Source organism: Felis catus, chromosome E1 (genome assembly GCF_018350175.1).
Source record: "Felis catus isolate Fca126 chromosome E1, F.catus_Fca126_mat1.0, whole genome shotgun sequence".
Classification (NCBI taxonomy): domain Eukaryota; kingdom Metazoa; phylum Chordata; class Mammalia; order Carnivora; family Felidae; genus Felis; species Felis catus.
This window is the reverse complement of record NC_058381.1, coordinates 37,556,418-37,570,017: the sequence shown is the minus strand read 5'-3', so window position 1 is coordinate 37,570,017 and position 13,600 is coordinate 37,556,418. Positions and strand designations below refer to the sequence as shown.

The following is a 13,600-nucleotide window of genomic DNA, read 5'->3' as shown; positions in this document are numbered from 1 at the left end:
GGACATTTGGGCTCTTTCCATACTTTAGCTATTGTTGATAGTGCTGCTATAAACATGGGGGTGCATGTGTCCCTTGGAAACAGCACACCTATATCCCGTGGATAAATGCCTAGTAGTGCAATTGCTGGGTCGTAGGGTAGTTCTATTTTTAGTTTTTTGAGGAACCTCCATACTGTTTTCCAGAGTGGCTGCACCAGCTTGCATTCCCATGGAGTTTATTCTTTTTTGTCACTACCCTGCATTCCATTATAGAAACATACCAAAATATATTTATCCTTTCTTCCATTGGTGGACATTGATGGACATCTGGATTGTTTTAGTTTGAGGCTATTGGGAACAATGTGGCTACATACTTTTTTTTTTTTTTTAAATGTTTATTTATTTTAGAGAGCAAGCTGGGGAGGGACAGAGAGAGAGACAGAGACAGAAGATCTGAAGCAGGCTCCACGCTGTCAGTGCAGAAATGGATGTGGGGTTCGAACTCACAAATTGATCACGACCTGAGCGGAAGTCGGACATTTAACCGACTGAGCCACCCAGATGCCCTGCTATGTATTTTCTTAATGTTCAGCCTGGTGCACATAGGCATACTTTGCCATAAAGTATATGCCTTGGAGTGGAGTTTCTGTGCTATAGGGTGTAATTATTAATTATTTTCAAGGTATGTCAGTTACATTACCTCCAAGAGTGAGTTCCAGCTGCTCCACGGTCTTCGGTCTTTTTTTTTTTTTTTTTTTTTTTTCAAGTTTATTTAGTTAAGTAATCTCTACACATAACGTGGAGCTAGAACTCATGACCCTCACGAATTCACTGCTGCATGCTCTTCTATTCGGCCAGCCAGGCACCCCAGCTGCCTCACATTCTTATTAACACTTGGTGTTTTTAGACTTCTTGCTGTTAGCTAATCTGGTAGGTATGTAATGGTATCTGACTGAGGATTTAATTTTCATTTCCTGATTTTAATGAAGTTGGTTACCTTATTGTATATATATTGGGCATACGTATTTCCTTTATTGTGTCAAAGTATTTTGCCTATTTTTATTCTGAGTTCTATGTCTTTTTCTTGGAATTTAAAGGAGTTATTTTTATGTTCTGGATGTAAGTTCTTTGCCACTTATGTGTCACAAATATCTTCTGCATCTTAAGTTTAATTTTTTTAATTTTTTTAATTTTTTTTTTTTTGAGAGAGAGAGAGAGAGAGCGAGCGAGCAGGGGAGGGGCAGAGAGAGAGGGAGAGAGTGAATCCCAAACAAGCTCCATGCTGTCAGTGCAGAGCCCAATGCGGGGTTTGAACTCATGAACCGTGTAATCATAACCTGAGCCAAAATCAAGAGTCAGGTACTTAACTGACTGAGCCACCCAGATGCTCCTCCCTGCATCTTAACTTTCCTAATGGTGCCTCTTAATGTACAGAAATTCTTATTTCATGAGAAATACAATTTATCATTTTTTTCTTTTTAAAAACTTTTTTCAAGATTTTATTTTTAAATAATCTCTATACCCAGTGTGGGACTCGAATTCACAATCCTGAGATCAAGAGTCGCATGCTCTACTGACTGAGCCAGTCAGGCACCACCCCCCTCCCCTTTTCTTTTTCTTTGTTGACTATTGCTTTTTGTCTTAAAAAAAAACAAAACTTTTTCGATTCTAATATCATGAAGATATCATCCATATTACCTTTTTATTTTTTATTTAAAAAAATTTTTTTTAACGTTTATTTACTTTTGAGACAGAGAGAGACAGAGCATGAACGGGGGAGGGTCAAAGAGAGAGAGGGAGACACAGAATCTGAAACAGGCTCCAGGCTCTGAGCTGTCAGCACAGAGCCCGACGCGGGGCTCGAACTCACGAGCCGTGAGATCATGACCTGAGCCGAAGTCGGACGCTTAACCGACTGAGCCACCCAGGCGCCCCCATATTACCTTTTTAAAAATATATTTATTTATTTTGAGAGAGAGCACGCAAGCGAGCAGGGGAGGTGCAGAGAGAGGGAGAGAGAGCAAATCCCAAGCAGGCTTTGCGCTGACAGTGCAGAGCTGGATGCAGGTCTTGAACCCACAAACTGAGATCATGACCTGATCCAAAACCGAGAGTCGGATACTTAACCAACTGAGCCACCTAGGTGCCCCTATTATCTTTTTTTTTTTAAGTTTACTTATTTATTTTTAGAGAGAGTGAGAGCATGAGCATGAGCAGGGGAGGGGCAGAGAGATGAGGAGACAGAATCGCAAGCTCTGTGCTGTCAGCTCAGAGCCCCATGGGGCTCAATCACACAAACTGAGATCATGACCTGAGCCAAAACCAAGAGTCGGATGGTCAGTGGACTGAGCCACCCAAGTGGCCCCATCCATATTACCTTTGAAAAGCTTTGTTTTGATTTATATAATGTACTTCTTAAGGTATGGTATAAGTCCAGGTCCAGCTTGGTTTCTAACCCTCAAAGGGAATTGTGCCTTAGTACTTACTAGACTACTCAGTACTTACTAGACTTACTTACTAGAACATTATCCTTTCCCCACTGCTTTGTAGTGCTCCATTTGGTAGTTCATATAATTGATACTTCTAGTATCTGTTGATTAAGATTTTGGTCAACCTTTTGTGAGGTTAGTGCTATGTTAAAATAGACTTGATTTTTTTATTTTTTAATTTAATTTTGTTTAATTCCGGTATAGTTAACATACAGTATTATGTTAATTTTAGGTGTACAGTATAGTGATTCAACAATTCTGTACATTACTCGGTGTTCATCCTGATAAGTGTACTCTTTAATCTCCCATCACCTGTTTCACCCATCCCCCTCACCCACCTCCCCTCTGGTTTGTTCAGTTTGTTCTCTGTCGTTAAGAGTCAGTTTCTTGGTTTCTCTCTGTCTCTTTTTTTTTTCTTTGTTCATTTGTTTTGTTTCTTAAATTCCACATATGAGTGAAATCATATTTGTCTTTCTGTGACTGCCTTATTTCCCTTAGTATTATACCCTCTAGCACCATCCATACTGTTGCAAATGACAAGATTTCATTCCTTTTTATGGCTGAATAATAATCCATTGTATGTATATATTCCACATCTCTATCCATTTATCTGTCAGTGGACACGTAGGTTACTTCCATAATTTGGCTATTGTAAATAATGCGATAAACATAGGGGTGTGCGTATGTATCCCTTTGAGTTAGTGTTTTTGTACTTTTTGGGTAAATATCCAGTAGTGCGATTCCTGGATCATATGGTATATTTTCAACTTTTTGAGGAACTTCCTTACTGTCTTCAACAGTGGCTGAACCAGTTTGCATTCCCACCAGCAGTACACAAGGGTCCCTTTTTCTCCAGATCCTTGCCAATACTTACTTGTGTTTTTGATTTTAGCCATTCTGACCAGTGTGAGGTGATAGCTCGTGGTAGTTTGGATTTACATTTCCCCAATGACAAGTGATGTTAAACATCTTTTCATCTGACTGTTGGCCATCTGTATGTCTTTGGAGAAATGTCTATTCATGTCTTCTGCCCATTTTTTTTCAATATATGAAATTTATTGTCAAATTGGTTTCCATACAACACCCAGTGCTCATCCCAAAAGATGCCCTCTTCAATACCCATCACCCACCCTCCCCCCCCCCCCCCCCCATCAACCCTCAGTTCTCAGTTTTTAAGAGTCTCTTATGCTTTGGTTCTCTCCCACTCTAACCTCTTTTTCTTCTGCCCATTTTTATATTAGATTATTTGCTTTTGGGGTGTTGAGTAAAAATAGATTTGATTTTTATGACTACTAATATTTTTTAAAGTCAAGAAAAATATGAGATACTTCAGCATGTAAATAATGTTTTATGTTCACATCGTGAATGCAAGAGATCAGAGAATTAGTGAGACCTACAGGAAGCCTGTGGTTCACAAAGGAAGGAAGCTATTTTATATATTCTTTATTTTTTATATCTATTATTTATGTAGCATAGTACTGGTTGAATAAAAGGTTAAATTGAGATATAGGATTGTTAGCATATATGAACATATTTAACAAATTTTCAATTAAGAAAAACTCATCTAGATTTTATTAAGTAAAGCAGGAGTTACCTTATAATTACCGATTGTGTTATCCACTGATAATACAGATTGGCTTTAATGATAACGGTAGGCTCCCTCATAGTGGTATGTGCTTATTTAAAAAAGGTATTAGGGGTGCCTGGGTGGCCCAGTCAGTAAAGCATCTGACTCTTGATCTCAGCTCAGGTCTTAATCTCAGGGTCGTGAGTTCAAGCCCTGCACTGGGCTCTGCACTGGGCCTGAAGCCTACTTAAAATGGAAAAGAAAAAAGAATTCGTATTAGTGACATAAGATTGCAGCCATTATGGCCTTGGACAATTTATGAAAATCAAATATGCAGTCTTAAAATTAAATGTGAATATAAATACCCAGGAGTACCCCCATCTGTAAGATTTGTAATAAAAATTAATATGAATGGAGTTAAGAGTTCTAATGGAGTGGTGGACCCAAGAGACATATCAGTGTTAGCAAAATGGCAGAATTCATATAGCATCAAAGTTGTCCTGTGAGAGCTTCAGCGCCTAATGATGTCTAAAGAAAACGAAACTGCCTCAGCCACTGGAAGGACACTGTTACAACAAGTATTCAAAAAGAAAAACCACAGCCCCCTTCCCCCAGTTCGACCGACTGACTGGAAGAGTGTCCCATAATACAAGAGACTTTTTAAGAATTCAAATATATGGGGCGCCTGGGTGGCGCAGTCGGTTAAGCGTCCGACTTCAGCCAGGTCACGATCTCGCGGTCCGTGAGTTCGAGCCCCGCGTCAGGCTCTGGGCTGATGGCTCAGAGCCTGGAGCCTGTTTCCGATTCTGTGTCTCCCTCTCTCTCTGCCCCTCCCCCGTTCATGCTCTGTCTCTCTCTGTCCCCAAAATAAATAAACGTTGAAAAAAAAATTTTTTTTTAAAGAATTCAAATATATGATTACTACTCTTTTTTCTAACCTTTATTTTTTTTTGAGAGACAGAGCATGAGCTGGGGAGAGGCAGAGAGAGAGAGACACAGAATCTGAAGGAGGCTTCAGGCTCTGAGCTGTTAGCTCAGAGCCCAACATGGGGCTCCAACCCATGAACTGAGAGATCATGACCTGAGCAGAAGCCCAGTGCTCAACGGACTAAGCCACCCCATACAGGCACCCCATACTACCCTTTTTTTTCTAAGAGAATTTTAGAGGAGGGTTTATTTTTTTTTTTTTACACATGTAATATAGTTGCTATGTACACTTGAAAGACCGTATTAGAATGGAATACAGCAATACAAAACTTGATTTTTGTTTTAATTTTTTTAATGTTTATTAATTTTTTGAGAGAGAAAGAGTGAGGGGCAGAGAGAGAGAGAGGGAAGCATAGAATCCGAAGCAGGCTCCTGGCTCTGAGCTGTCAGCACAGAGCCTGACACGGGGCGTGAACCTATGAACTGCGAGATCATGACCTCAGTCAAAGTAGGACACTTAACCAACTGAGCCACCCAGGTGCCCCACAAAACTTGTTTCAATTTAAAAACTGCTATTCTTGGGGCACCTAGCTCGTTCAGTTGGTGGATCATGTGACTCTTTTTTTTTTTTTTTAAGTTCATTTATTTTGAGAGAGAAAGAAAGAGTGAGCAGGAGAGAGTCTGAGAGGTAAGGAGAGAAAGAATCCCAAGTAGGCTCTGCACGGTCAACACGAAGCCCACTGTGGGGCTTGATCCCATGAACCATGAGATCATGACCTGAGCTGAAATCAAGAATCCGATGCTCAACGACTGAGCCATCCATGCACCCCCAGAGGGGTACATTCTTAAGCATTAAGGTGATTCTTGGTTTTCCTCTAGGCTAAGTATGATTCTATATATAGGAATCAAGTTAGAGCAAATCTCGAGTTTTTGCCAGCAAGTCATTTCGGTGAAGATTTCATCAGTATTGTATATATGCCAAGTCATGAATTCTTTTCAAATTTAGGAGCCAGTTTATGACGGTAGAAACAATTTTGGCAGTAGGAAGGGAACTGAGTTCTAGTCCAACTATGTGACCTTAGGTAAATCATTAACTTTTATGTATCTCATTTTCTTCATCTTTAAAACAAATATTTGATTAAAGTTCTTTTAAAATCTGAAATTGTAGGGCATCTGTGTGGCTCAGTTGGTTGAGCCTTGACTCTTGATTTCATCTCAGGTCATGATCTCACAGTTCACGGGATTGAGCCACATGGGGCTCAGCGCTGACAGCATGGAGCCTGTTGGGATTCTATCTCTCCTTCTCTCTCTCTGCCCCACCCCTGCGCTCCCTTCCTCTCTGAAAATAAATAAACTTAAAAAAAATCTGAAATGATGGTTTAATGGTTTTGTGAAGATTTAGCTTTATAAAGACATGTTTGAACCATAATAGTATTAGAAACATTGAAAATTCAATCAGGGTGATTCATAAAAAGGAGTAAATTGTGGGCATCTTGCCTGGCTTACAGAATGTTATTAAATCTGAATCATTGTTACCCATATCAAACTTAAGTCCATGACTGATAAGCCTACCTCTCTTTTTACCCTCTCTTTTAATAACAGTTTTATTGAGGTAGGATTCACATACCATACAATTCACTCATTTAAAGTGTACAATTCAGTAATTTTTAGTATACTCACAGAATTGCACAGCCATCACCAGAATCAATTTTAAACATTTTCATCACCCCATTAAGAACGTACCTGTAAGCAGTCACTTTCCCTTTCTCCTCAAACTCCCAGCCCTAGGCAACCCCTAATCTACTTTCTGTCTCTATATAGATTTGCCTATTCTGAACACTTCTTATAAATACGTGGCCTTTTGTGTCTGGTTTCTTTCACTTAATACAATATTTTTCAAGGTTTATCCTTACTGTAGTATATAGCAACACTTCTTTTTGTTGTCAAACAGTATTCCATTGTATACCACATTTTTATCTGTTCATCATTTGATGGACATTAGGGTTGTTTCCACTTTTTGGCTATTGTGAATAATGCTACTACAAACATTTGCGTATAAGTTTTTGTGTGGACATATGTTTTTATTTCTCTTGGATATATACCTAGAAGTGGGAGCTGGGTCTTATGGTTATTCTATTTAATAATTGTTTGAGGAACTGCTGGGCTGTTTTCCAAAGCGGCCGCGCCGGTTTACATTCCCACCAGTAATGTACCAGGATTCTAATTTCTCTACATCCTCCCTTACACTTAGTATTTTCTCTCTTTTTGATTTTAGGCATCCTAGTGGGTGTGAAGTGGTGTTTCATTGTGGTTTGATTTGCATTTCCCTGATGTTGAAGGATGTTGAGCATCTATTCATGTGCTCATTAAGGCTACCTCTTTGGCTGACTTCTGATGTTGGGAATGTGATGCGGTTGAAGTTGATCTACGTTTTCCCTCTTTTCCCTCAAGTGTCAATTGAGCATTCTGAAGTATCAAATAAGCAATCTTTTGTTACTACTGGTAGAGAGTAAATCAAAGCTGTAATTTAATCCACGCATCTGTTTTCACCTGTATTTCTGTAAAATGCAACAACAAAGAATTTTATTGGAAGTATGACCTGTATTTTACATTTGATTTTTTTAAATTTTTTATTTATTTTTGAGAGAGCAAGAACCAGCAGGGGAGGAACAGAGAGAGAGGGAGACAGAGAATCCCAAGCAGGCTCTGCACTGTCAGCATGGAGCACAATGTGGGGCTGGACCCCACAAACCATGAGATGATGACCTGAGCCGAAATCAAGAGCTGGATGTTTAACCGACTGAACCACCCAGGCACCCCAGTGTGACCTGTATTTTGGTTGGAATTGTTACCTATCTTTGGTTAGGGGACAGAACTTTCATTGATATATTTTAACACCGAAATCTTGGCAATTTGCTGTATCTTTCGAACGTTCGTGAGTAAAACTACAACACAGAAAGCAGTATCTTGTCTGGGACAGGGATGCCTGGGTGGCTCAGTTGGTTGTACATCCAACTCTTGATTTCGGCTCGGGTCATGATCTCATGGTTCATGGGTTCGGGCCCTGCATCAGGCTCTGTGCTGACAGCTCAGAGCCTGCTTGAGATTCTGTCTCCCTCTCTCTCTGCCTCTCCCCCGCTCATTCAGTCTCTCTCAAAATAAATAAAAGCAAACTTAAATATCTTAGTCACACAAAGATGTGAATGAAGCATGTCTGGGAATCTGGTAGAAAACCTTTTCATATTTATATTAGCCGTATTTCCTTTATGTTATGAAAGTTTTGTGTATTAATACAGATGTATAATTGTTTTTCATGAGCCTTTTTAACTTAGGATGTGGCCTAAAATAGGTTAGTTTGAAATGATACTTTTGTTACTACAAACTTAATTTATTAAATTAAGAATATTTAGTTTTAGGGACACCTAGCTGGCTCAGTCGATAGAGCATGTGACTCTTGATTTCAAGGTTGTGAGTTCAAACCCCACGCTGAGTGTGAAGCCTACTTAAAGAAAAAAAAAGAATATTTAGTTTTAGTAGAGATTTTGCTCTTAAAAAAGTTAATTGTTGCAGTCTAGATTTGTTTAGTTCAGTCAGATATGTGAAGTAATGTTTTTTATTTCCATTCCAGAAATACATGCTACAGGATTTAATTATCAGAATGAAGATGAAAAAGTCACCTTGTCTTTTCCTAGCACTCTCCAAACAGGTAAGAGTCATGGCTTTTGTAAGATCCCATGTGACATCTTATTTCTTCCAAAGTAGTGACATCTTACTTCTTCCAAAGAAATTTGTTGTGTGCCTTTTTTTTCCCCTCACCGTTTTTTTTTTCCTCAATATATGAAGTTTATTGTCAAATTGGTTTCCATACAACACCCAGTGCTCATCCCAAAAGGTGCCCTCCTCAATCCCCTCACCGTTTTAAGCAGATTAAATATTAAGACAAAGCTTTTGAAAGAGGTTCATTAAAGCTTTTGGGCCACCAGGAAAAAAGATGACCAAAACTAATGATCATCCTATCCTAGAACATAATGCATTGTTTTTCACCTTTTTAGTTTCAGCTTTTAAAAAAAATACAGTTACCCAGCTCTGTCTTTCCATACTTGAATCCACATGTCTGAGGTGAATTTCCCACAGATGATTTTGATGTATATTATGCAAGTGAGGGCACGAAAGGAAATATTTGTTGATACGATACTATTATTAGGTATAAAAGCACAGAGAAAGGGGTGCCTGGATGGCTCAGTGGTTAAGCGTCCAACTTCGGCTCAGGTCATGATCTCATGGTTTGTGAGTTCGAGCCCTGTGTCGGGCTCTGTGCTGACAGCTCGGAGCCTGGAGCCTGCTTCAGATTCTGTGTCTCCCTCTCTCTCTCTGTCCCTTCCCCGCTACCACTCTGTCTCTTTGTGTCTCTCTCAAAAATAAATAAACATTAAAAAAAACACACACAAAGAAAAAAGAAGACTGAGCTTAATGTAGTATAAGAAATTGCATATAAGTCAGTTGGTAAAGCACTATATGACTTTGATTTATGATCAATTTGAAAAGCAGCAGGTGAAGTACACTTGTGATGAGCACCGAGAGTTGTATGGAAGTATTGAATCGCTGTATTGAAAATCTGAAACTAATATAACACTGTGCATTAACTAACTGGAATTAAAAGTTAAAAAAAAAAAAAAGCAACAGGTAATTTGTATAAAAGAAAATGCAAATGACTAAAACATGTGAAAAGACATTTGACTTCCTAGTAATGAGAAATATGAAAACAGCATTTACTGATACACCAGTTTTTGTCTGTTATGTAAGCTAAAGTTAAAAAAAAGATTCTTAATGATTGGACTACTTTGATATTACTGGTGGGAGTGCAAATCCATGCAGTGTATTTGGAAGGCAGTCTGGAAATATGTATCAAAAGCCTGGGGGGCCTGAGGGGCTCGGTTGGTTAAACTTCTGACTCTTTAATCTTGCCTCAGGTCATGATTTCACAAACTGTGAGATCAAGCCCCCTGTCAGGCACTGTGCTGACAGCATGGAGCCTACTTGGGATTCTCTCTCTCTCCTTCTCTCTCTGCTCTTTTCCTGGTCGTGCTCTCTCTTGCACTCTCAGAAAGAAATAAACTTAAAAAAACATGTCTAAACATGTTCATGTCTTTTGACTCAGCAGTTCTGAATATAAAGAAAAATCCTAAATGCAAGAAATGCTTTATGCTTAAAAATGTCTGTTGAGACATTACTTAAGGCAGTAAAAAATAAGAGTGAATATATTTACCCAACAGTAAGGGAATAATTAAGCTAATTATGACATATCAGTATGGTGGAATATATATAGCAATTAAAAGTGAGGTTATGAATTCTTAATGCTGTGAAGTGCTTGTTATAGTGTAAAATCGAAAAGCAGAATACAAAATTACATATACAAGGTGATGAATCATATCCCTAAAATTGTACAAATAAAATGGTATGTCTGGTTGTTGACATATTGATTATTTTTATTCTTATTTATACCTTTTTTTAGTTTCCGTAATTTTTAAAAATGTTTATTTACTTTGAGAGACAGACTGTGAGCAGGTTAGGGGCAGAGAGAGAGAGTGAGAGGGAGAGAGAGAGAATTCCAAGCAGGCTCTGCACTGTTAGCACAGAGCCCGACGTGGGGCTTGAACTCGTGAACTATGAGATCATGACCTGAGCTGAAGTCAGGAGTCGGATGCTAAATCGACTGAGCCACCCAGGTGCCCCAGTTTCCATAGTTTTTATACTGACAATATATTGCCTAGTATTTTTAGAAAAAATAAAAAAACCGTTTTTTACATTTATTTATTTTTGAGAGAGATAGAGCACAAGTGGGGGAGGGGCAAAGAGAGAGGGAGACACAGCCTCCGAAGCAGGCTCCAGGCTCTGAGCTGTCAGCACAGAGCCTGACGTGGGGCTCGAACCCACAAACCATGAGATCATGTGAGCCGAAGTCAGACACTTAACCAACTGAACCATCCAGGCACCCCTAGAAAAATTTTAAATCGGAGAAGTTTTATTTTTTATTTCAGTCCTCTTTTCATTTTGCCTTTTTCTAACTAGGATTTCTTGTATGAAATGATCATAAAAATAAATGTTTTGCCATGAACATGTATTAAAAGATACTGAATAATATAACATAAAAATTGAGATTTCTCTTCCTCTGATCCCTTCCACTTCCATCATCTGGTGAATCCTTCAAGAAATATTTCATCTAGGGGCGCCTGGGTGGCTCAGTCAGTTAAGTGTCTGACTTCGGCTCAGGTCACGATCTCACAGTTTGTGGGTTCGAGCCCTGCGTCGGGCTCTGTGCTGACAGCTCAGAGCCTGGAGCCTGTTTCAGATTCTGTGTCTCCCTCTCTCTCTGCCCCTCCCCTGTTCACGCTCTGTCTCTGTCTCAAGAATAAACATTTTTTAAAAATTAAAAAAAAAAAGAAAGAAATATTTCATCTATGTAGAAGTATATACATACATTTTCATCTACAAATGGGATGACAAATCTCAGTGGCTTACAGCAGAGAATTCTTGCTTACACACAGCCCTGAGGACTGCTGCAGCCTTCTTTCCACCTTTACCTAAGAGCTTCACTCAACTCACAACTCTTCTCTTTCTAGGACCTGTAGTAAGCAGCTTCTGCAACTCAGGGATGGGGACAGAAACAAACCATAAAGATACATTTAACGCTTCTGCACGAATGGTGGTATACTTGATGTCCATTCTCATTTCACTGGTTGAAGCAAATAGCATGGCCAAGCCCAAAGTCACTGGGGCAACAATTACCAGATATTTGACTAAACTTCTAGGAAAGAGTCAAAAACCAGACAATAATAGAAATATAGAAACTAGCTACAAGACAAAAATAAAGTCACAAAAAACCCCACAAAACAAATGAATATCCTTAGAGATATTGTTAATAGCACATTCATCAAATAAGAACAGGACAGAATGTTATCAAACAGAATTAGAGCAAGAAAACTTTGGAAATTATAATACAGTAGAAATAAAAAAACTTAGGGAGCCTGGATGGCTCATTCGGTTAAGCGTCTGACTCTTGATTTCGGCTCAGGTCATGATCTCATGGTTCATGAGTTCAAGTCCTGTGTGGGGCTGGGCACTGACAGTGCAGAGCCTGCTTGGGATTCTCTCTCTCCCCCTCTCTCTCTGCCCCCTCTCGCGCACATGTTTGTGCCCTCTCTCTCAAAATAAATAAATAAAAACGTAAAACAAAAAAAGAAAGAAAAAACTCAATAGAAGTTTTGGAAAATGAAATAGAGGAATCTTACAAACGGGAAGAAGATTTGAGGACCAATCTATCAGAACCAACATCCATCTAGTAGAAGAGGGGACAGAGAAAATGAGAAGAGAAAATTATTAAAGACACAAACAAGAAAATTCCTTTGAACTGAGTTGATTGGAATCTTCATTTTGAAAAGGTACACCACCGAGAGGGACTAACTTAATAAATGTAAAAAATGCCGTATCATTGCAAATCTTAGAACTTCCAGGGATAAAAGTGAGGCTCTCAAAGAGTTTCTCCCCAAAGTCAGGGGGTTGGGAGGAAGGAGGGAATGCTAGCAGGTTACCTTCCAAGTTCAGGAATCAAAGTAACAGTAGACTGGGGAGTGGGTAAAATGGGTGAAAAGGAGTGGGAGATACAGGCTTCCCTTTATAGAATAAGTTGGGGGGGATTAGAAGTACAGCATAAAAAACATAGTCAGTGGGATTGTAATAGCTTGTATGGTCATAGGTGGTAGCCACACTTGGATGAGCACTGCAAAGCTTATAGACTTGCCAAATCACTATGTCTTATACCTGAAACTAATGTAACATTGTGTGTCAACTATACTTGAATGAATGATATTTTGTTTTTAAAAAAGGGATAGTAGTAGACCATCAGGAACAATGGAAACTAGACCCTAATGAAGCCATTCCTTCAAAATTATGAATGAATATGATTCTCAACCTAGAATTAATTCTGTGCTTAGCCAAATTGTGAATTTAAAGAGGGTAAAATAAAGATATTTTCAGATTTGCATGGTCATAAAAAAAAATTAACTCTTTGTAAAAAATAAAGGAGTGGGAGATGTAATTTAGCTAAAACTTTACTTTCTATAGTAAAAAGAAAATAATATGTAAAATTGAAAAATGAAGAAATAGCTGTATAAGCAAGGTATTTAGAAATCACAGAGTTGGGGTGCCTGGCTGGCTCAGTCGGTTAAGCTTCTTTCTGACTCTTGATTTTGGCTCAGGTCATAATCTCCCATTTATGAGATAGAGTCCCGCATAGGGCTCTGCACTGACAGCTCTGAGCCTGCTTGGGATTGTCTCTCTCCCTGTCGCTCTCTCTCTCTGTCTCTCTCTCTCTCTTTCTCTCTCTCTCTCTCAAAATAAATAAACATTAAAAAATAATAATAAAGGGGCACCTGAATGGCTCAGTCGGTTGAGTGTCTGACTTCTGCTCAGTTTCATGATCTTGAGTCCTGCACTGGGCTTGCCGCGGTCAGCCTGTCAGCACAGAGCGTGCTTCAGATTCTCTGAAAAATCCCCTCCCACCCCTCCCCCATGCAAGCTCGCTTGTCCTCTCTCTCTCTCTCTCTCTCTCTCTCTCTCTCTCTCAAATAATAAATAAAAC

At 39.1% G+C, this 13,600-nt stretch overlaps 1 protein-coding gene and 1 pseudogene across 2 annotated transcripts in view; both read left to right on the top strand.

Moving 5' to 3' along the window:
• NPEPPS (aminopeptidase puromycin sensitive) overlaps positions 1-13,600 on the top strand; it is a 95,638-nt gene that overhangs the window by 45,851 nt on the left and 36,187 nt on the right. For both annotated transcript variants that reach the window (XM_023243586.2, XM_045044852.1), the window contains one exon: positions 8,591-8,668. In XM_023243586.2, coding sequence (XP_023099354.1) covers positions 8,591-8,668 — 78 coding nt within the window. The remainder of the gene's footprint in view (positions 1-8,590; positions 8,669-13,600) is intronic.
• On the top strand, positions 4,287-4,833 carry LOC102902264 (annotated as a pseudogene).